This window comes from Ptychodera flava, chromosome 18 (assembly GCF_041260155.1).
Source record: "Ptychodera flava strain L36383 chromosome 18, AS_Pfla_20210202, whole genome shotgun sequence".
NCBI classification, from domain to species: Eukaryota; Metazoa; Hemichordata; class Enteropneusta; family Ptychoderidae; genus Ptychodera; species Ptychodera flava.
Genome location: NC_091945.1, coordinates 6,738,042 through 6,762,047, shown reverse-complemented (window position 1 = coordinate 6,762,047; position 24,006 = coordinate 6,738,042). Strand labels below are relative to the sequence as shown.

General features: G+C 37.0%; 1 protein-coding gene across 5 annotated transcripts in view; it reads left to right on the top strand.

Moving 5' to 3' along the window:
* The window catches only part of LOC139116734 (double-stranded RNA-specific editase 1-like), a 114,229-nt gene extending 105,091 nt beyond the window's left edge, over positions 1-9,138 (top strand). For 4 of the 5 annotated variants that reach the window (XM_070679358.1, XM_070679360.1, XM_070679355.1 and 1 more), the window contains exon 2: positions 3,457-9,138. In XM_070679358.1, coding sequence (XP_070535459.1) covers positions 3,457-5,522 — 2,066 coding nt within the window. In that variant the 3' untranslated portion in view covers positions 5,523-9,138. Of the gene's footprint in view, positions 1-3,432 lie in introns of all 5 variants that reach the window. The other variant, XM_070679356.1, reaches the window with a different exon arrangement.
* Positions 9,139-24,006: the final 14,868 nt, after the last annotated feature.

Genomic DNA, 24,006 nt, shown 5'->3' with positions numbered 1-24,006 from the left:
TTTTTAAGTTTCGTGTGGAAGACTGATACTTTCCAGAATTTTCACTTTGAAGTTTCATCTTCTCTGAATAACATGGCCATGTGACCCAGCCTTGCACGGAGATTCCTTTAACCTGCTCACCCCCAATTCCTTGTAAGTAGGTCCATTATCACTAATGGATAACCTTGGGTTTGGGCCAAACCATGATGGTGAGAGGGTTAAACAATGATGTCACCAACAATCTTTTATGACCCGTGAAGCATTTTATTCATTCTGACTCGCATACCTTTACTTTGATTTTATAGTTGTCAAAAAGTATTCAAAACCATTTTGTCAGAATTTATTGAGACATACTTACCATAGTTGACTGAACTGGTAGCCATATTTATCGCAGACATCTGATGATGTAACCGGTGATAATATCATTTGATACTTCTTATGATATATTGCTCTTTGTAGAGAGCAAAAGGTCATTTCAGCTCAGTCATCGATAATATTTTCTTCTCTAGGTCCTTCAGTATTACTTCACCTTAATTTCTCTGCTTAGCATCCCAGAAAAATAAATTCAACGATTGAATACACTCGTAACAAATATAACTGAAAGCTGACAGTGTATAGAGATGAAAACAACACTTCCAATGTCATCATCTGAAATTTTGTTGTATCTGAAGTGTATGATGTTAGGTTTATCAAAACCTACAATAGTAGGCGGCCATTTTATGCAAATCATCGTAGCAACCGTTTGTTCTGATGCACGTGAGTTATTCTTGACATTGAAATACATGATCTCTCTGTCAGTGCAGGCTCCAACATATGCATACACACCTTTCAGATATATAATAGATCTTCACACTCATTTGTTCATTCTTGATAATGATAATACCACATAGAGAGAACAAGTAATTTTCTTTTCAAGTTCTTGCAGCTTTGATGTGGTTTCCATGGAGAATATTCCTGTTTTCACTTGCCTACCTGATCTTTTGTCACTAGGAATTCAAAGACTTGCCTGTCATCGATTCAGTTTCATTGCTGTTTTTTTTGTGTTTTCTGTCTTTTCATACTTGACACACTTACCTTGGAGAATATTGGATATGTTTATCTTATGATGAGCATAGTGTCTGTTCTTGTTCTGTACTCATGGAAAGACAAATCACAGACTCACATATATAAATAAACAATTCCTTGCACGTGAGACATAAAAATTTTTCCAAATTTCAAAAGCATGTTATGATAGGTTGTAAATGATGTACAGCATACCTTTAGTAGAATCTAAAAAATTTGCAACTTTTAATGACAAAATACTAGCATTGGCATGAGAAATGAAATTAAGACATTTGCGGGTATGACAAAGTCAACAAGGGCAACCATTAATTTCCAAGGAATTCTTTCACTGCTGTTTCCAGTTGCTAAGGTATTAAACCTACCATTCAAAACCATGACGTGCAGACAGAAAATCTGCCAGTGAAATAGTCGCTCCTGGCACCTTTACATTTATATGCTTTGAACATTTCTACATAGACTGTGGTTAGGTTTTACCTAAATTTTATTTGCAAACGGGTTATGTCCAAGACTGGAAGAGCTAATGTATTTACACTGCCATTGGCTGTCCATGTTTTCTCAGGCCAAAGTGAACTACCGTTCAGTTTACTTATGGTCTTGATTGACCATACAATTGTGTTGAAGTGGCCAGTTTGTGATTCGGTGTGTTTTTCAGCCCCTCATCCCTCAGTGAACTCCATAATTGGGTAAGGGGTTTGGTAAAGGGAAGGGTTCTGGAAAATCCGATCAGCAAATGATAGTGCTTCATGTACAAATACCTGCAACAAGTCACAGCTACTCCGCCATTATTTCCAAAGTGACCTGTTGACTTCAGGGAATCATTCTATTTGTTGGTACCTTAAGATGAAAAAGAATTGGACCAGTTTTGTGATGTAAATTTAAACAACTTGCAGTCATTCCTAAATGTGTTTGTGTAACCACATTTTATGAATGAAATCATGTTTTTTTGTGCTGAGAATCTCTACTCATCAGGTACCAGTAATTTTCTATGCCAGAACAGAATGACGGCCATGTTGAATTGTGTTTCTTATCAAGTATTGTATGTGGTATCTGTAGTTGCCTTGGGCTTATATTGCAGAAAAAAGAAAATTTAGTGTAAGCAGTTTCACTGCTGCAATATTTTGAACCAAAGATTTCATTACGTGTGCAAATAGTATTGATGACTAACGCTGATTTAGAAAAGAAAAACTCTGCTCACATGTCATTCAGTTTGGCGTAAAAACGTTGAAGCTAAACAAAATTAAATTGAGTCTTAATATATTGTTCACCCCAATTGCCTGTAAACAGGTCCACAATCACCATTCCTAAAAATGGGTTTGGGCCGAACCATTGAGATGAAAGGGGATTAATATTTTGCGTGTATGATACATTTTCACCGACAGAAAGTGACACATCCTGTTTTCTGTGATGGGATTTTGGATCAATTACAGGAAAACTCTGATAATAGAGATAATGCTATTGTGATAATGCTACTAGTATGTGAGATTCATTTAGTTAATTCAATTGACAATGAGCATATACAGAGTGTATTATTTTTTATATTAAAAATTGATAATTCTCATGTTGATGTGTTGCTAGTCAGTGGCCTTCAAAGTAAAAAAAGAGTTTCTGTAGACGTACAAATTACCGCAATGTTCAAACATACCAAAGTTGTCAAATATTTGGGAGTCATTCTCAGTGAGAGAGAGATTAGTTTGAAAAAGAATGTGTTGAGTGACTGGTTGGTTCATTGAAACTCAACTAATTGGTTCTCACATGCGCTATAGAGGACAAAGGCCAGTGACCCTGCTATTCAATTTATTTACCCCAAGTCTCTGTGACACAGTCTTAAAGGGAAGAAAAGAAAAAAAGGGTTATAGTTCTGTTTCCTGACTACGAGCGCTGCATTTGTACCTAAACAGTGACCTTTTTTCAGAAGCGAAAACAACATAGATGTCAAGTAGTTATATCAGAAACTCCTTATCACATTTTAATGTACTGCAGCGTGATTTGCTTGAAATTGTGACACTCCAAGATTTGTCAACCCTTCTTGTGGTTACTGTTTGACATATTTTAGCAGGGTAGATTTTTCCCTGCACAGCGATGTGATAATAATATATTTTTGTGTGATATACTTCATTTTTTCAATGGGAACCTCTCATTTTTCTCAACGACGAATTTTTAGCACTGGAAACATTTAAGAATTCTTTTTGCGTAATAAAAATTCAAAATCTAACACCAGTTGGCATAGCTCATATCAGTTTACACTCAGAAACATTTTTTGTCAGTCAGCAAATTTTCAGCAAAGAAGCATGGACTTCACTTGTTCTATTTGCCTTTCAGTATTTCAAAATTGTCTTTTTTGTGATGGATGGTACAATGTTCACAAGAAATATTCATTTATTCTCACCTCAGTTCTGTTTTCTCATTACCTAACAGACCAGAATGGCAGCGAATCTGCAGGAGAAGTGAAAGAGAATATCAGCGAGAACCAAGACCAGCCATCAGCCATGGAATCAAGCGATCAGGAGAGCAAAGAAACAGATCGCGAACGTAATGCAAAGCGCCCTCTGGAGGATGAGCAGAATTCTATGAATCTGCGGCAGCGGCCTCGCAAGCGGAAGAAGATGCCAGGGCCTGTGTTACCAAAGAACGCCCTGATGCAGTTGAATGAGATACGGCCAGGTCTACAGTTCAAGTTTGTGTCTCAGAGTGGGCCTGTGCATGCACCCACTTTTGTTATGTCGGTAGAAGTCAACGGGCAGTTGTTCGAGGGAATGGGTACAACAAAGAAGAAAGCAAAGCTGCAAGCCGCAGAGAAAGCGCTACGATCATTTGTTCAGTTTCCAAATGCGTCAGAAGCACACAGAGCAATGGGTCGACAGATCGTCAATTCTGATTTCACATCCGACGCCATGGATCTCTCAGATGCCAATTTATTCAATACGTTTGAAACATCAGAAATGGCGGCCAAAGAAGGTGAAATGTTACCCCCTGAGCAGCCAGTGGAGGAAAAACTGCAGACACAGAATGGAACACATCAGGACACCCCACCAAATCCATTCACTCAAAGTCCAACACCGAGAGCGCCATTATCACCACCGACCGGGAAAAACCCAATAATGCTGCTCAATGAACTAAGGCCTGGACTGAAGTATGAGTTTGTCTCTGAAACAGGTGAAAGCCATGCGAAGAATTTTGTAATGTCAGTGACTATAGATGGCCAGAGCTTTACTGGCTCAGCTAGAAATAAAAAAATGGCCAAAGCCCGCGCTGCTCAGGCAGCTCTAGCTAAGATCTACAATTTGGTGCCTGCTCTAGCCCCAGGACTTCAATCAATACCAAGTGACAACTCCTCACTTCACACACCACAAGTGCTAGCAGACCAGGTACATAAACTTGTATTGACCAAATTTGGTGAACTGACTGACAATTTCACATCCCCCTACGCCAGAAGGAAAGTGTTAGCTGGCATTGTGATGACGAGAGGAAGTGAGATTACTGATGCCAAAGTCATATGTGTTTCAACAGGCACCAAATGCATTAACGGGGAATACATGTCTGACCAGGGACTCGCACTGAATGATTGCCATGCTGAAATCGTCACACGCCGATCCCTGGTCCGCTACCTTTACACCCAGCTTGAGCTGTACCTGACAAACGAAGGTGAGAAATCAATCTTCACTCCACGTGAAGACGGGCGCGGGTACAGATTACACAATGATGTCCGCTTTCATCTGTACATCAGTACTTCGCCCTGTGGGGATGCCAGGATTTTCTCACCGCACGAGACAGGAGTAGACGGAGATTCAACCGATCGCCATCCCAACCGCAAAGCACGTGGGCAGCTACGTACGAAGATCGAGTCTGGAGAGGGCACCATCCCCGTGAAACCCGACTCAGCGATTCAAACATGGGATGGAATACTCCAAGGAGAGCGCCTGTTGACCATGTCGTGCAGCGACAAAATTGCAAGATGGAATGTACTAGGCATACAGGGAGCTCTGCTTAGTCACTTTGTTGAGCCGGTCTATATCTCCAGCATTATCCTAGGCTCATTATACCATGGTGACCATCTTTCACGGGCAGTCTACAACCGTGCCAGCGACATTGAAGATTTGCCGCCGATGTTCCACCTCAACAAACCTCTACTGAGTGGCATCAGTAACACTGAAAGTCGACAGCCGGGCAAAGCTCCTAACTTCAGTATTAACTGGACCGTACTGGATGAAGGAATGGAAGTCATCAACGCCATGACAGGGAAAGACGACTATGGCCGGCCATCTAGGATCTCAAAAAACGCCTTCTACCGACACTTCAAGCAGCTCTACGGACGCATATCCACACTGAGTGACGATATGCAGAAACCACAGTTCTACGGTGATGCCAAACTCAAATCAGTGATTTACCAGAAAGCAAAGCAACAGATGTTCAAAACATTTCAGAAAGCTGGCCTTGGTACTTGGGTTGAAAAACCCATCGAGCAGGACCAGTTTGACATGTGAGTTGACCAGGAGAGCCTCACAATATGAAGTGAGTTTGAACAAATCTGATGTTGCAAAATATTCCATACTTCTCAAGATACATTTGCGTTTGTGAATCAACATTGCCTGAATAAGTGAGGTCAAAGTTCAAAAGTTCAACCAAATGAACCCTTATCCATAACTTCATTGTGACATTTTGTTTGTGTTTGTTTGTCTGTTTATTTGTTTGTTTGGAACCCTTCAACTTAGGTACTGACTGAAGTTAGTGTAGTCAAGTCAGTGTGTATAACAATATGAAAAGAGAATTGAAATATGGGCCATTCAATTAATTACTCCCCTATTGTTTATACCAATTCAATTGTGTCTTTGTTGTGAAATGAAACGTCCTGGCAAATTCAAATTTTATTCACATATTTGGCTAAATGTTTTGAGGCCACACTACTGCTTATTTGATGGCAGTATAAAAGTTTGTCAAAGTCTCCCGTCTTTAAAAGATAAACATTCCCAATATGATGAAATTATTTCAGACTTTGACAGTAAAGAATTTCAAAGTAAAGAATTTCAATGTGGAGAAGGAAGCAGAGATAGCTTCAAGGTATTCACAGTGGGGTTTTTTTTTTCAGAAAATTTGGATATTTTCCCAGTGGTTGTGTTTTTATTCAGGTGTAATTTTAGAGTTTTTTTCAAGTTCAGGTGCATTGGCAAAAACCCCTTTGCAATTTGTTTTCATTAGAAGCAAAACACGAAAAACTTGTCACGGGGGTCAAAAAAACATGAATATACAAAATGATAAATTTCTGGGCCAAAAATGAATGAAGTCTATCAGATTTTATCGATGTGAAAACATAACAATCTTTAATTGAATTTAATACTGGGTGAATCTTAAAATTATTCTTGCATATATATTAGCTTTTAGTTTATACAAATCTTGTCCAGTCACTTCAGGGTAAATATTTAGAAAACAAAAGAATGTTATGCATTCTTTATATTGATTTTCATAAAAAGAAGACAGAAAGTGGCATATGTGGACCTTTTTTTATACTACTGTACCCTTGAAAAGAGACATATAGTTCATGATTATCTTTATTTGAAACTTTGAACTTCAGCCATTTTTGTGTAGAATTTTCAGCTTATTGTTGTCACCCATTTCCATCACACCATAGTAACCAAGGAAACCTTTAAATTCAAGATGTTTGGCTGTACAAGTCTCCTTCCAACTCAAGAGGGAAAATAACTTTTTTTTTTCAGAAGTTGAAATATTATGTAGTGACATTCTTTCAGTACACAGCGTAATCATCCAACCAACCTGACAGTGCTGGTCAGCGAATTCAGTACTGTTCAAAATATTTGCTGTTAGTTGCATCTTAGTAAAAACCTCAGACAGACATTTATACCGCCAAGTATTGGTCTTGGCAAGCTATTTAGGGTGAGACGATCTTCAACACGGGCTTTGGAAAGAGATATGTGAACACGGGCATATTTTGAGAATTTGAAGAGAATTTTTAGGTGTTGTAGTCACAACTTACACATGTAGCATATTTTTTCTAATTGAGAATTTTCAACTGTTCCATGTGCTTTGAATATTTCCAAAGTTTCAGTAGAAAACGATGTTAATATTAATAATAGGTTGTGCATGGAAATTTAAAAGGCTTGCGGAAATGTTTTCAATGAAAACATATCAATGAGAGCGTTTCACAGAGATAATTGATAATAACAGATTTCTGCTAAAAATTGACGTTTCATGTTGAAATTGAGGGCTTCAGTACCAAAACTGTTTGAAAGGAATAGTCACTTTAAATACTTGGGTAATTGTTGTGTGTGGATGTTAAAATAATTTGATCTGAAAGCCACAAATCTCTGAGTTACAGCCGAATGGTTATGACAGAGTTAAGAAACCCAATCAAAAAGATTTTATAAGAAATATTTGAACAAAAATGATCAAAGTTTTTTTCATGTTCTTTGTGTTTGGGTATATGGCAGTTTGTTTGCAGAACCTCTTAAATGAAGTTAAATGATTCATTTTGCAGTGCAGCTAGTCTAAAGATACACAATGCATCGATGTTGATTTGCTAAAAAATCTGCACAGATAAGTACAGTGAGTCATAAAGAACTTCTGACCTGCCGCACTGCTTTGATAATTCATAATGGATAAATTTATTCAAACTCTCCAAAATTCTTTGATGATTTTTCCGAGCTCATTTGTTTCCATGCTATAGCTAAGTATTTGTTGAGTTAAGATGTTTACAGAGTCATTCCGTTACTTTTAATTTGCAATTTTCAGTGATAATGAAACAAAGATGGCGGCAGCCATCTTGAATTCACCAAAGGTTAAATAACAGCGTACACCTCCATTACAGTTTACGATATAATTTTTGAAATGGTTTTTAAAAAGCATGCTCTGTGATTTTTGGTCAATTTTCAACGCTTACTTTTGTTGTATTGTGTTTAGCTGTAATTTGTACATTTCAAACAAAGAGCACATTTTTCTAGACTGTAGATTTGGTGGTTTGTGTGTAGTCATTTTATCCGTATCACATTCTGTGTTTTTTTTTAATCTGTACAGTATCGTTCTCCTTTTTGTACAGAGCTTTACCTCTTCTCTTGTAAAGATAAAATGCTTGTTCCTTGCTTTGAAACTATGATCAGCAAAGTCCTTTCAGTGTAGAAGTAACAAATGCTGTTACATACAGGGCTACATACAGCAGTTATAGTAATATGCAGTGTCCTCTACCCACCAACCAATGAGGGACCAGTCCGCAGACTTCACCTATCAACACAAAAGCATTTGTTCTCGGTGTGGAGTCTGTGTGTCCAACAGTGAAGTGCCATGCTCTGTTGTTTTAAATATTTAAGTGGAAAAAAATGCAAATTTGTTTCAACTTGTGTACGAAGAGAAACTTGATCAAACAAATTTACTTAATGAAATAGACATCATTGGCATCTTTGCCTACACTTGGGAACACCAGACTTAGTCTAGTGCATGCTGGGAATACTTTAGTCATTTGTTATTTCAGCTCTCCAATAAATCCACCATTATAGCAATCACAAAGGGTTCATCAGCATTATTTTGAAAAGCTGTCGCCATTTCAAACAGCATCACAAAATTTTATCTTTTGACAGAGACGGCAATCTTTGAGAGAGTTAAAAAAAATATGTACTTGCACGGAAAATGCCCAGAGGCTCATATTTTTACATAAAAAAGGAGCAATGAAAGAGTAATAGCATATGTAGAAAATGTTTTTTCAATATACTTTTGGTGCGGCAATACATAAAAAAAACTGCAGTAGTTCATTGTAGTAGTTGTAGAATTGTAGAACGTTTTCTTTTGAAAATTACTATAGTTGTGTAGACTTTATGAAGTATATATATGCTGTCAAAAGATCTGTGAGAATTTTCACAAATGTATGACAAACTAGCATAATCCTGTACATTTTGCTCATTGGAGGAAAGAAATGACAAACTTTGTATTTGTCAGTGGAGTAAGGTAACAACAAAACTTGTTTTCTGCAATCTACTGTATTTATTTAGTTTGGACATGCTAGTTCATTGTGACACATGCTAGTTCATGGTAATACATCATATTGTAGTCTGCTGTGCTCTTTCCTCGTTCATTAAAATTTGGTGACAATTTGTACAATTCTGGTCATGTGTTTTCTTTTTGCATGCTTGAAATGATGTATGTATATGTGGAGATGCTATGAACACACTAACTTTATCAAAGGATCTTAATTTTACTTTTTGTCATCTGTTAATAAGCCAATGGCCTATTACCATGCTATTAAAAACAACATGGTGGATCCACAATTTTCATGGCAAACTGTGACCGCAGAATACCTTTGTGATTAAGTGTAGTGTCTTAAAATGAAACAGGTCAACATCAACCCTTCTGCTAACATGGTTTGGCCCAAACCCATTGTTATCAATGGTGGTTGTGGGCCAGTTTACAAGGAATTGGGGGTGAACAAATTAAACCTTTCACATCCGAACTCTGATATATGTGCATTGTTTGTTCATCCCTTTGAGAAGGACAACCACTGATGAATATGATACAAAATGCAAATTACATCAATGGATTCAGAAGGAAATACAGACCCTCAAACTCAACTCAGTTAATTCCTCACAGAGAATGATAGGCGCATTGAGTCAAAAAATGGCCCCTTAAAAAAAGATGAACAAGCTTTCATGATATTGGGGGAATTTAATGATTATTGAAGAGCTTGAAGATAGCACTTGGTATTAAGCTCTGGTTGTCCTTACTGATAATCTGGAGTAGCATATTAAATACATCGGTGTCTATGAACTCGGATAGCGTCCCATTGGTGGAAATATTTCTGTCTTGTCCCCAGTGACTTTGGCATCAAGGAGATCATGTAATATGATACTCTGTCTCGTGTTGAGACGCCTGTGAGCAAGGAACTAGAGTTTAAAATTCATAAGACATTCCACAACTCTGTGATCAGCAGAAGGTGAATTCATTGACTGTTGAGGAAAATACAGCTGAAACATTCCACAGTGTCTGGGAATATTCTGTTTTTCCAAATTGTAAAAGATACGGGAATTCACCCTGTCAGTTTCATCCTTGTATTACCCATCATGCCACTCTGCCACAACCTTTTATGCTCAATGGTAAAACTCCATAAAAACATTGTAGAGAATGGAGTAGTTGTACGTCAGTTTTGTCCATTACATACAGCTTCTCAAAAAGAATTGATCCAGTTAGGTATACCTTGATGGGGAGAACACAGCCCAGTATTCTGATTTCATTAACTTGCTGGTCACAATCTCAGTTCACAGTTGAAAGCATCATATTAGAAACCTTTGTGTCCATTCTGGGACTGCATACAACTTTTTCCCAATTTTGTAAAGAGTTTTCATGTGCAGAAAAACACTGTGTATTGCAAATGATGTCATAAGATTATTGCAGAGGTAAAGTGTGTTATCTATATGAATCAAACTTATTTTTACCGACTACTCTCCTTAAATATTTATGTATTTCTCCTATCACACTATTTGGTTGATAAGCAGAAAGGAAATGATTGATTTGCAGTAAAAGCATGAATATCATCCCCATGGCTAGTATCAGCACAATTCATTTCCTGAACAATATACTAAGACTTTTCCTGTGTTCAGTCGATATATGCCCCACCATATGGAATTCCTTGACTTGATCATTGTGTGTGGGCAGAGAATGGATCTCACCACATGGGTACAGTCATTCCCCCAAGATGCCCAATAATCTCAGCTTTTGTCTTGGGACAGATCAATTACATCATTGATGAAAAGATAAACGTAAATAAACATCTTTTGGACAATCCATCTTGAGCCTCTACAACTACTTCATGGTTGCAAATCAATCACTCTTTACCCTCTTGGGGTGGCTAGGGGAGGGAGTATGTGCCACCTCTGAGAAGATGAACTTTTGGGAGTACCCAGGAATGCTCAATAGGGCTTCAAAGAAGTGTATAAATAAATATTGAAGCCTTTTCAATCACACACTTTTGTGTATGTATCATATAGTTCGTGTTCATATATTGTGAAATCATTTGTTAGACTGATACTACCAAGAGCAAAGAAAATATTCAAGTTTCTTCAATTCTTACTGGGTTTTTTCCACAAAACCTCAGCATGATTTTATTTTCATAAATATTTCACTCTTTCTTAATTTCAGCAGTACAGTATCAAAGAAAAAATGTTCATGGATAAAGAATTACTGCTCCTTAGATATAAGATAAGCTTATGTGTACAATTTTCAAACAAAGACTGAAAATTTCTTTGAAATGATTGATCGACATGTTCAGCAGATTTTCACGCCCTAAAGCTACAAGCTGTAATCCTGAGTAAACATCCATTGACATAGGATGGGGTCACCCAATACATTAGTTCTTATTCTGTAGTCTGTTTGAGTGCAATACTCGCCAAGATGTACAAAGAGAGTGCTTTGGTGACCAGCATGCTTAATCTGCCAACCTCAATTGAGAGCTTATTTTCCCAAGATTCAAATCACATAGCTTTGGGATATATCCAGACGTAGTGATTTTTTCATGTGTGCAATCTGAACAGCGCCCCCAACGTACACTTACTAGTACTACTTGGTGGCGAAGCTGCCACTTGGGTGAAGTTCCTTCGGCCTTTTGGCAATTAATTTGATGTGACAAAAAAGCACATTGAAGAAGGGCAGTATTCGTTTTTCCTATAATTTTTTATTGTTTTGAATTAAACAGGCAAAAAAAAACAGTACAGCAAAATCTTTCAGTATAGATTTATCTTTCGGATCATGACAAAATCAATTTGATCGACACAACAGGTATACAGGTCACATTACATTTAGAAACTCGCCCTAAAGATCCTTAAATCTTCTTTTCTGTCCTCTTTGTTTATACGCGAATTTCCGAGTCAACTGTTCCAAATTCTGAAATAAAAAGGAACTGAAAATGTCTTTTTTTGTTTATCTTCCGTTCATAAATAAACCGACCCATCCATTCCCATGTATTGTACCTAACAGTATATCTCTTGAAGAAAGGTAAATGCCTATGGTATGAAGAAGCCACTTCACTGAAATCCAAACGTTCCGTTTCCTTTTCCCAAATAGTATAACTACAGTTCTCAGGGATAGCCAAGTTCCACTTACAAAGTAGAACATAACAGGGAAAACACTTGTACAACATTTTACACTGGAGAGCTTTTCTGTTTCCCTGGTACACGGAAAGGAAGAATAAAAAAGAGTGTCCCAATGTTCTTCTTGATAGTCGGAAAAAACTACATTCTATTTCTGTTTACAAAGCAAATATGAAGTCCGGACGCATAAACATAAAGAGATGGTACACTGACCAGTTTTCATTTTTGCAATATGGACTTCTATCATCAGCGTCCGTAATAATAGATAAAATTACTTTCCACCTTTGAAGGATTTCTGATCGCAAGGACAGATACTGAATGAAATTTGTATGCTCCCGGTTATATTTATGTTGAAAAGATTGTATTTCTATAAAAGTACAGTATCATCAACAAAATCGGAGACTTTCTTATTACCTGAATTCTATGAAGAAAAGTGTCTTTGTTTTGTTTTGTTTTTAATCAGGGTTAACAATGTAACCATAAAAAACCACAGAGATCAACCGATAAGTCATGGTTTGGTACGTGCGTCTAGGGCATAGGCCCATCTCATCTTGAAAGGGTTGTGGGTACATAATTGCCAAAATCCTGTTTCTTGCCACGAATGTCGTGTTAATCTCATCGGTTGAGCCTTCTTCTCCCACAGGGTACAGTTTACAGTTCAAGGCTGAATTTTAGTTAAACCGCAGTTGCTCACTTTAAAACTCTTGCAAACTCGACCAACCGTAAGTTTCGGTTGGTCTGAAAGTTGATTTGACAAGTCATTTGAAATGAAATAAGCACAAAGTACACTTCGTACATCTCAAGTGAAATTGAATGATAGGAACTCTATAAATCTAGGAGGAAACTGGGCAATATAATGAATTACTTTCGGAATCAAATCCTGAAATTAAAAGGGCATAGAGTTTTAAACATCTTTTCGCAATTACGGAAAAAGGAAATCCAAAACTTCCTGCCAAACAAACTATTCCACTGGGAAATCCACGAATTCACTGAAAAGGCTCCACGGCGAATTTTAAAAAAATGTGGTATTTCAGATGTAAAATTTTTTCGTGCAAGTAGAGTGTAATTTGTGTGTCATTAAATCGCTTGATAAAGAACTAGACATCAGGTCTGTGTTTTCTTCTGGATCTTAGTTATCCATTGTTAAAGGTATACAGTCACCTGTAATCTAAATATGCCCATATATGGATCAAAGGGGCGTTCCTTGGTATTCAAAATGCCCATGTGAGGGAACTGTTTTTAAAAAGTGGCCACCCGCTTAAAATCTGTGATTAAAAAGATTTTCTCTTTCCATGGTATACTGTGGCAAAATTGGAACAGGTGACAGTATACCTTTAATGGAAACACGTACTGCTCTTACCATTCCTTATCGTTTCGATTGGACCATTGAGGTAGGAAGAGACACATATTATCGTTATTCCTTGATGTAGTCCCCATCATTGCCCGTTGAAGATTACGACGTCATGGCGATATGCTACTGCACCGGACCTCGACCCCAGGGAAGTTACGGTAATTTTGTGACTGGCAGGGTGAGGAGAAACGCGGTCCCTAAGCAATGTCACTCCCAGAGTCTCACCTCTGCCAAAAGGCCTCACAATGAGTTAGTTTCGGGAAATCGTTCAAACACCTTGACTAGGCCACAGTATGGAGGGACTTAAGACTTTGACCATTCTGAAAACCTGGATGCTTTAGCACAAGACAAGTTGTAGCAAGAGAGCAAGCAACAGGGATATACACTTGGCTACCGTACAATTACTTACCATTCTTTCTCTGTATCGAATATTCATGACGTGGACAGTCAAAATATAACTTCATCCTGTTTCGACTGTGACAAAACGCCCGAAAAATTGCATCTGAAGACGGTTGCATCCGTCCAGAGATTGGAAATAGAAATGCATAGAAAACGTTGATGATTAAGTTGAATCAGACATTCTTGGATGTATATTCTAAAAACTTTCTTATACAGCGTTCAACTGAATTTTTGCATACATCTGCATAGAGGATTAGTCATAAAATTTACCCAAGCCTTGCACACTACGTAATTAACACCTAGTTAGTTAACACCTTGAACAGAACCTTTCACAAAGTTTCACTGCGTTTTCAAGGCTGGTTCTTTTTTTCTTCGAAAATCACTACATCAAAAGAAATTGAATGTTGTATTACATGTAAACCATCGTGTACGCATTCACATATCCATGGCGTTATGCAGATACTATCATTTAATGTGACATAGTCGTTTTGTTTAATCTTTAAAGTTTGAAGAGACCGAATTTACAGCGACTTAAAGATGCGAAATTAAAGCTATGAGTAGCTGATTGCTTGTTTGGATATAAATTTATAGTGATAACGATATTTAGCTGACCAATACACATACGAGATGCTGTAATAATATTAAAATCTACCAATCAGATATGACCTTCCGAACCTCTGCACATCAGCAGAGACCAGGTCCTAGATGATATATAGAAGAACGAAATTTTGCTGGATACAGATTGAGTAATCCTTGACATGAAATATTCATCGAGATGGACACTGCCCCTGATTTGGCCACCACCATTTATACTCCACATGCCAAAGTATCTACAATTTCAATTGTACGAGAGCCTATAACATATTATGAGGAATTCGAACAAATCAACTTTTCAATTAAAATTTTCAAATAACTTTGGTTCATTTTCCACAGAAAGTTGTGCAGTATATAGTGCATGGTTTTCCGCGTCACTGGACATCTGGTTCGCGGTTGTTGTGTTTATACCACAATAATGGTGGATTTCCACTTCTCCGAAACATCAAAGACAAACAAAACGCGCAAGTGATGCCTCTTGTCAAAACTACACACTAGTGCCATCGGAGTCATTTACTAAAACAGTGATGTAGAGGTGTGTCGATGGTCAAACATACACCAGTTTATTGACACTATATTTTTAATAAGGTTTTTTGCTGATGTTTATTCATTTACTATAGTCTCAATTGTTTCCATTCGAATTTTTAACTTTATAATATTCTAAAATGCATCGTCTATTACAATGTAAAGAGAGAAACCAACATTTGATTACGTAAAACTTGAGAATAGGATATAGAACTTTCTCTATGTTTGAAATCGATAGAAGTGAACCATAAAATGTAGAAGTTAGTAAATTCATGACGGAAACAACACTAAAACTTATGACGTCCAAACGTTCAAACATTTTTGTAAAGCCATCTTCACTTTTGAGTAAAATTAGATACTTGGCTGAGGCCAAAACGAGGCTACACTACGGTGCTTATCCAAAGTTCTGGCTGTGCTTTTCTGCATTGAAACTTCTGAATACGTTAGCGTGTGCTAACGTTTTCTTCACCAAGGACATCATAAACCTATACAGATAAGTATTGCTTTCGCTAAAAGCATTTAGCTCGAGCATTCAGTGAGCATTATCAAGAACATTTTCTTGTACATCAAAGAAGTCAAAATGGCAGACCAAACCGGTATTTCTATTGTAAAATGACGTAACCGAAGGCAGACCGACTTAGGCGACGGACTACCTGACCATGGAGGAGGTGTACATAGCTTCCTGTGAATCTGTCCAGCCTGAGTCTCTGATTTGTATTCACTTTTGCTGGTGGACTCTGTCGTATATACGTAAACGGCAAAGAAAATAGAATTAATATGCTGACAAGTGGAATCGTTCTGCAGAGTATCTTGGTACAACTAAGAGAAAGAAAGCCTTTCATCCGACAAGCAGAAGGTGTGAGAATCACGGTGAAGGGCCTGCCTTTTTCGGCTGTCAACTCTATGATTCGTGGTGCTCTCCAACAATACGGTTGTGAAGTTATAAAAATAGAAAACGAAAGGCTACGGGTCAAGGGTAAACTAACAAATTGTTTCATCGGGAACCGATACGTATATGTGTGAATCATAACCAGACCTATACCAACGTATGGCATTCGTATCGGAAACTTTCCAGTGAGAATTTTTAAAAAAACGCAGAAATATGAAAATGCAGGAAAAATAAACAATGAAAATGTCGACCAGGAGACACAATCTGCTGATGTAAGTATCAACCCCTCTGCTGAAGAGGTGGCATTAACACACCAAGAGGGTCAGCCATCTGCGGATAGTGAAAGCGACGACATTGACGAATCGGAGAGAGTCGCGGACAAAGAGTCGTATACTGATGAGAAATACAACAGATGTGCCCAGTGATGAACCAGCTGAAGGGAACAAAAAAACAAGAAACACTGCTCACAGCCAGTGTGGAGAAGAAAAATTGTGAAAGCTCGGTTAGAGTACTTGTATAAAGAAAAAGCTCGTGGAGCACAGATCCGTGCGCGGGCAAAGTGGGTCAAAGAGGGTGAAAGAGCATCCAAGTTCTTTCTGAATTTAGAGCGAAAGAGAAGATGTAGTAATGCTATTAGTAAATTAATTTATAAAGACAAGGAAATTTCTGGTAATAGTAAGATTTTAGAAAATATTGTTGATTATTATCGAGATTTGTTCACCTCTCGAAAGCCACTTCCTGATAACATTACACAGTATTTAGATCAAATTAAGGTTGACAGTGTGTTATCAGATGAGGATAAACAGTTCTTGGATAGACTAGTCTCGATAAACGAGTGCAAAAGCGCAGTCTTCAAAATGTAAAAAAGAAAAAAACACCTGGGTTAGATGGTCTTCCGGCTGAATTTTACCAGACGTTTTGGGAGTCTATCGTCTACCAGTCAATCAGTGAATATCTTGAGAAAGGAACGCTTAGTCATAGCCAACGCAATGCTGCTCTTAGACTTTTGTATAAAAAGAATGAAAGAAAAAATCTGGATAACTGGCGACCAATCAGCCTGTTAAATACAGATGATAAAATTCTTGCTTTTACCCTTGCTTATAGAATGAAGAGAATATTTTATAAAATTCATCAGCGTATATTCCTGGAAGGTATATCGGACAAAATATACGCATGGTGTCCGACATCATTCATTATATTGATATTGAGGATATTGAGGATTTACCGGGTGCCATTTTATTTCTCGACTTTAGAAAAGCCTTTGATACAGTAGAACATTCCTATTTGTTTAAAGCACTTGAGAAATTTAATTTTGGTAATAACTTTATCAGTCATGTTAAGACGATTTATAATGGTAATCTATCTGCAGTGATTACCAATGGGTATGTTTCAAAACCTTTTCAGCCTTCCAGAGGAATTAGACAAGGCTGTCCTTTGTCAGCGTTATTATTCCTACTGGTGGTCGAGATTCTTGCAACTGCAATCCGTAGTAACGATAATGTCAATTGTATTGCTATCCAAGATAAATCAATTAATCGATCAACACAGATTAAAATTTCCCAAGTAGCTGATGACACAACCCTATTCTTAGCAAATGAAAATAGTGTCCATGACCTTCGTATAGTGAAGAGCTTTGGCGAAGTCGCCGCTACACAAAAGACAGATGGTCTATGGATAGGTAAATGGAAGACCAGGAGTGATATTATTGCTGGAATAAGCTGGTCTGATAAACCCATCAAGTCTTTAGGAATGTATTTCAACACCAGTATCCAACTTCGTAAAAAGTTGATCTGGCAGGAAACACTCCAAAAAGTGTCTAACACTCTTAAAGTATGGAGTAATCGAAATCTTACATTGTATGGGAAAGTTGCAATCTTAAAAACTTTTGCTGTGTCGAAATGTATTTATCCACTTTCTATGTTACATTTTGTACCTCTGAGTCATCAACTGAGGCAAATAGAGTGTTGTTCTTTAATCTTTTATGGGACTCGAAAACGCACAGAATCGCACGAAACACAATTATAAGAGAGGTGGAATCAGAATGGTTGATATTTTAGAGCAAAATAAGGCACTTAAAGCGTCATGGTCAATGCACTTGTGTAAGTATATACATACAGATGAAGGCGAGAAACCTAGTTGGACGCTTATTCCAAATTTGTATTTAGAAAAAACTATATTGACTACATTTGTTTTTATAGCAATTTAACAGAACCTAAAGATTGTCCTGAAACCACTGCTCTTCCTTCATTTTACAGAGAAATTATTTTATTTATGCACGAATGCCTTGAAAGACAGGTGAAAGCACCAAATACGGCAGAGTCCTTACTTAAGGAAGTGGTATGGTCTAATCATTTCATTCGTTTTAAAAACAAAACTTTGTTTTTCCCTGAGTGGATCAAATCAGGTATTATTTTCGTGAAAGACATAGTCACAGGTAATAAAATAGATTTTGATAAGATAACATATATACTTATTAATAAGAGTAATTATGTTAGTGAATTTTTTATGTTATCAAATGCTTTAAGACCTTGGCTAAGCCTTTTATCTGAATCGAGCACTGATATGGACGTGAACATAACTGATGTTAATATTAAGGTTAAACAATTGTATTTGAACTTAATTGAAAAGAAAAGTAAGAAATCTTATGTAGAAGCTATGTGGAGTAGGAAATGTGGTTTACAACAATTGAACTGGGATTTTATCTGGGGTAATAGATGTACGAAATGTGCCGTGGATAAAAAGCTTTGTAATTTTACGTTTAAGTTTATTCATTGTTTCTTACCAAATGGGTTATTCAAATGGAAATTAATTAAGAGCATCTCCTCTATGTGACACGTGTAACGTTGTGGAAGATCAACAGCATATATTTTTTCATTGTATTAAGATACAACATTTTTGGGACAAAATAAGATCCATGATTAGAAAATACTTTGGTATAGATCCCATTCTTAACATGATATCAGTTATAGTAGCATCAGATAATACAGCTGTCAATCACATATCAATTGCCATGTATGCGATATTTAAAGCATGGTGTCTAAATAAGTTAAATGTACACAATTTATTTCAAACAGACGTCAAGCTTTGTATTCTGTGTGAAAGTTATATAAATGAGGCTAAAGCTAAAGAAAAGTGGAAAAAACTGTATATGGATTACAAAAAAACTGTTAAAAAGCAAGAAAATGATTTATTTACATAAAACTTTTGGTATCTCTGCTGAAATGTGATTTTCGTCAGTAGTTGACACTTCATACGTAAGACCTTTTGCATGTTGTATTGATACCTACTTCAATAACTGTTGAATAAAGACATATTTGTATGTAAAAAAAATTGATACTTTGCAGTATATTCATACAAGATTGAACAAAACCTTGGACTTTTGAAAACGATCCTCCTAAGTAAACAAATTAGAAAGAGAATTGTCAAGTGGCAGAAAACGGTTAGGATGTCTTTCCAGTAGTATCTTATTGCGCTATTAATATGTTTCTTTGAAATAAATGATTGATCACAAATTAATCTAGTGAGATAATGGCATCTTTTGAAGAATTTGAAGTATACGTGAAAAGATTCAGAGATTACAAGACAATATGGTCGATAATTCGTTGTAATAATCTTCATTTTCTCTGTCATATGATTAGTTTTTGAAAATGGAGGGTAATCTAAAATAATGGTAAACGTTTTGAATTTACATGTCACTTTCGGCACTTATGACAGTGTTATACACTTTTTCAGTCTTTAATGGGTCTTATTTTAAAGAAAACTCTGGAAAAACTCAGGATATTTTGAGATCGGTTTATTATACATTTACAGCTATTGCGGCTTTAACCCATGAAACAATCGGGCATCAGCTCAATATTTTCCCCCAATGAGTCAGGTCCAAAGACAACAAACCACGGCATGCATTGAACTGTTCTACTTCAGTGAAATTGTGACGTTGTTTACCCCATATCAATCCAATATGGAGACAATCGTTGTTTTGTTTTGCTTTTATGGTCTTTCTAAACTTTTCCCTGTGGAAATGTGTTCTTTTGAAGTTGAAAAATCACATGATATATTTGCAGTTTGCCTAGGAGAGTGTTATAATTTGTGATTAAATTGCCAAGAAACACTTTGACGTAATTTGGCTTATTGTTTCAAAGCACGTATGAAGTTTTTCTATTGACACATCACAGCCTAAGTTCAATGTAACAAAGGATCATATTAGCACCACAAATTGACTAGAGTGCTAGTAAATAGATTCTGCAATTAACTGTTAAGTGTCTGTAGTTAATGCACTCACAAATTATAGGTATTTCTTGGTGTAGGTTGGTGGTGATGACAAATAAGGTCATTGACTTTTACAGCGGTTCAACTTTAGAGAAAAATTGTTGACTATCAACTGTAAGATAGGCTATTAACTAAGATATAACTTAACCTGAAGCAAAAGACTGTACTGTTTTAATGGATATGTTGTGATCTTCAAGTGATTAAAACAAGTACATTCATTTTAATCTGGAAATGCATTCGTTACTTTCTTTTTAAACAGGATTCATACACCCAGTTCTGGAGAGTCCTAGTAAAATGGACTAATTATACTGTTGCAGTATTGGGAATGGAATCTGTACACAACTATGAAATAGATATTTAGATATCCAATACTCTTCGACTGTATGACAAATTAACTGCTATTGAATTTTGATCATGTCAGCCCTATACAATACAACACGTTCCAGTAAGAGTACTTTTCCTCCAGGAGCAAATTGAATCTTCATTTCAATTCATATAATGTATTCTGTCAGTACATGTATGGTGTTAACCAGGTACGTAATGAATGAGTATCCACAAAATTTCTTGTAGGGGAATGTAACAAAAACAATTTTGAAGGAAAAATATCTACTCTCTCTTCATGTTACTCAATGCCTAGATATTAAGAAAATACAAAAATAGTACTAGTATGTGGGAATACAAATAATATTGATTATTGTTAATATTGTTGTTTTGTATCAATTGTGCCATTTTGATTCTTCTCCCCAAAGTCCATTCAAACTCATCGTTCAGCTTGCATAAATTTAGCCTGTGCCAAGATAGTTGACAGTGTTATCGGTCGCAAGCTGATTTAAGTCCTGTATAACTCAAGCTTCAAAAATATAAAGGTTCTTGGTTTTATTTGGGATTACAGGTTGCTTCAACATGCTAAAAGGTGTGTACAATCACCTTTAATTTACATTTGACCTTGCATGAGGGTGGGTTTCAGTCTTCTAAATGACTGTGTGGTGACATCCTTTATTTTGTGTGACCACTCTGTGAAAACCTTCGATTGGCTTGTTCTCCACTTTCCATAGTGCCATAGTGACCAAGGCTAAATTTGCATATGTGTACTTTTAAGTTTGTTGGAGAAGAAATTGTAATTTATACAAAATACTGCAGTTATTAAAATACTTAATAAATTCTTAGAAGCTTAAACTAATCTTCGTTTTAAACATAATATCATAAAAGACGTGCAACCACACTTTAAGAATATCAAGGTAAGTAAATAGAAATGTACACAGGCTTAAACTCCACAGCTTTTAAATGTGCTGATTTACTATCTACCCAAATGGCCAACAACATGGCCATTTTCGGCATAAATTTTCTGAGCCCTGATTGTGGATATTAGCTCAATGATAACTTTCACAAGGATAGTTCAATCTATTGATTTTAGCACAAGTATTGCACAGTATTTTACTCCCCTGCTTGTATTATAAAAAAATTATTTCATCAAAATGTTAATTTACAAAATTAACCTCATGATCAGTGCTTTGTGAGTAAACTTACCCCAATCGTGCAGGTAGAATTGAGTTTTCGAACAATGAAATATAAATAACTTTAAAAGGACTTTTGGCAGTCTCTGTGTAATATTTTCATATAATTTCTTACCAAAACATGAATGAAAATAATATTATATGTAGTTGAACCGAGAAAAAGTCTCCACCAAGCAAAACCTTTGCTAGGGGGACTGTTTAATGAACATCGACAACGTATATCGACATATTTCTGACGATAGAGGGCGCCTTTTTAGAAAACTTGTGGAGAAAAGATCTGAATATTTCTATGGGCACAAAATGTTTTTTATTTTTCTGTGGATATATGCATTGAAAATCACAATAAAATTTTCCGGGGGTGTCATATTATATAGGAGACGCATGTAGGAGCCAGTCAACCATATCATTTGGGATGGAAACCCGAATGAAGAAGGCCATTGCAGTACTGTATGATGTCTGCAGGGGAATGTTAGTCTTCAGGGGAAATTTTTTCACAGGGCAGGGGAAAATCGACAATATTTTTCATCTCGGGATAAGGTAGCTTCATGTCTGCTGGGGAAATGGAATGACAAAATTTTGAGGGGAATTTTTTTGCAGAGCAGGGGAACTCGGCAAGTTTTTTTTTGCCTCAGGGCAGGGGAGCTTCAAAAATTGACAGTGGGGAGGGGAAACAGGCAAAAATAAGTGGGGAGTGGGTAAAAATGAAGTTTGAGTGGGGAGGGTAAGTCAAAAAATTTTCAGTGGGAGGGCAAATTATGAACAGCTAATCAATTACCCTAATGACTTAAAATTAGTCAGTTCACATTACTTGTCATGCACAATATATAATATCATAGTAAAGACCCCTTTAAAAGTGCATTGTTCGTTGGCTGCACCTATCAAATGGCTGTCTATTGACCATATGGATCATAGCACAAAATTAGTAGACATGCATTGTATGCAATAGTACTTTATCTTCGTACCAAGTCTCAACAACATTGGATAAGGAATATTTGCATATGATTAAGCCTCAAAGACATGAAGAAATCCAAAAATGACCATCTGGAAGCGATATTGGGGGAAAATGACAATCTGGCAACCGTATTGGAACATGTCAGGAAGTACATGGACATGTATATGTATGCCATAGTGCATGATCTTTGTGCCAAGTTTGGACAAAATCGGTGTAATGACCTTTGAATTAAGCTTCAAAGACATGCAAAATTCCAACAAAATGGCAGTTCTGCAGCCATATTGGCTCCTATCGCAAGGTTAATTGATACATGCATATGTATTTCATAGTGCTTTGCCTTTGTGCCATGTTTGAACAAAGGCAGTTCAAGCATGTTTGAGTTATGGTTCAAAGACATGAAAAAATCGCAACAAAATGGCCGCCTCACGCCCATATTGGATCGTATCGCAATATAATGCGACATGCATATGTAGGCCATAGTGTTATGCCTTTGTGCCAAGTTTGAACAGAATCGGTTCAAGGATGTTTGAGTTATGGTTCAAAGACATGAAAAAAATCGCAAAAATATGGCCACCTTGCGGCTATATTGAATCGTATCGCAAAATAAATCGATGTGGATCTGGAGGTCATAGTGCTATGCCTTTGTGGCAAGCTTGAACAAAATAGGTTCGGCAGTGTCTGAGAAACGGCTGAGGAAGGAAGGACGGACGGACGGACGGACGGACGGACGAACGGACGGGACCCAATCTATCACTAAGTCCCCGCCGGACTTCGTCCGCGGAGACTAAAAATAGCTCACGTGCGCGCGGTGTTAAAGTGTAAACGTGCGAGACATTATTGCTATGGCACAAAAGCAGAACGGAACGAACGTTACGGTCCTACTTCAGGCCACCAATGCTTTCTTTTCTCGATGTGCGCCGTTCCGGAAAATGGCAAGGCAAAGGGTTTGTGTAACTTATTTAGGGACTGGTCAGTTTCTTTGGCCGGGGGATGGGGTGGGGTGGATTACTTTTTGTCGACGTCAAAAAGTGGCTAGACACCCCATTCCAACTTTCGAAAGCAGTGTGACCCCCCCCCCCCGTGCGTGCGACAAAGGTAAAACAAAAGGTGGAATATAAATTCAATAATACAGTATATGCTTTTCATATGAACTGCAAATTTCATAATGATTAGTACACTTTGCAAAACAGTCTTTCAATTTACAGGCATCAAAATATTTCTGATATATATCTCTGATATAGTAAAGTACTGCACCCAAGGGGCTCACCAAAAATATTGCAGCGTGTGCATGAGTTATCGGAACACCAAATTAGGTAATTACCCAGCAACTTGGCTGAGTACTTTGCTATTTGACCTGGCATTTACCTAAACAAGAGTGTTTTATGGTCTGAAGACTGATA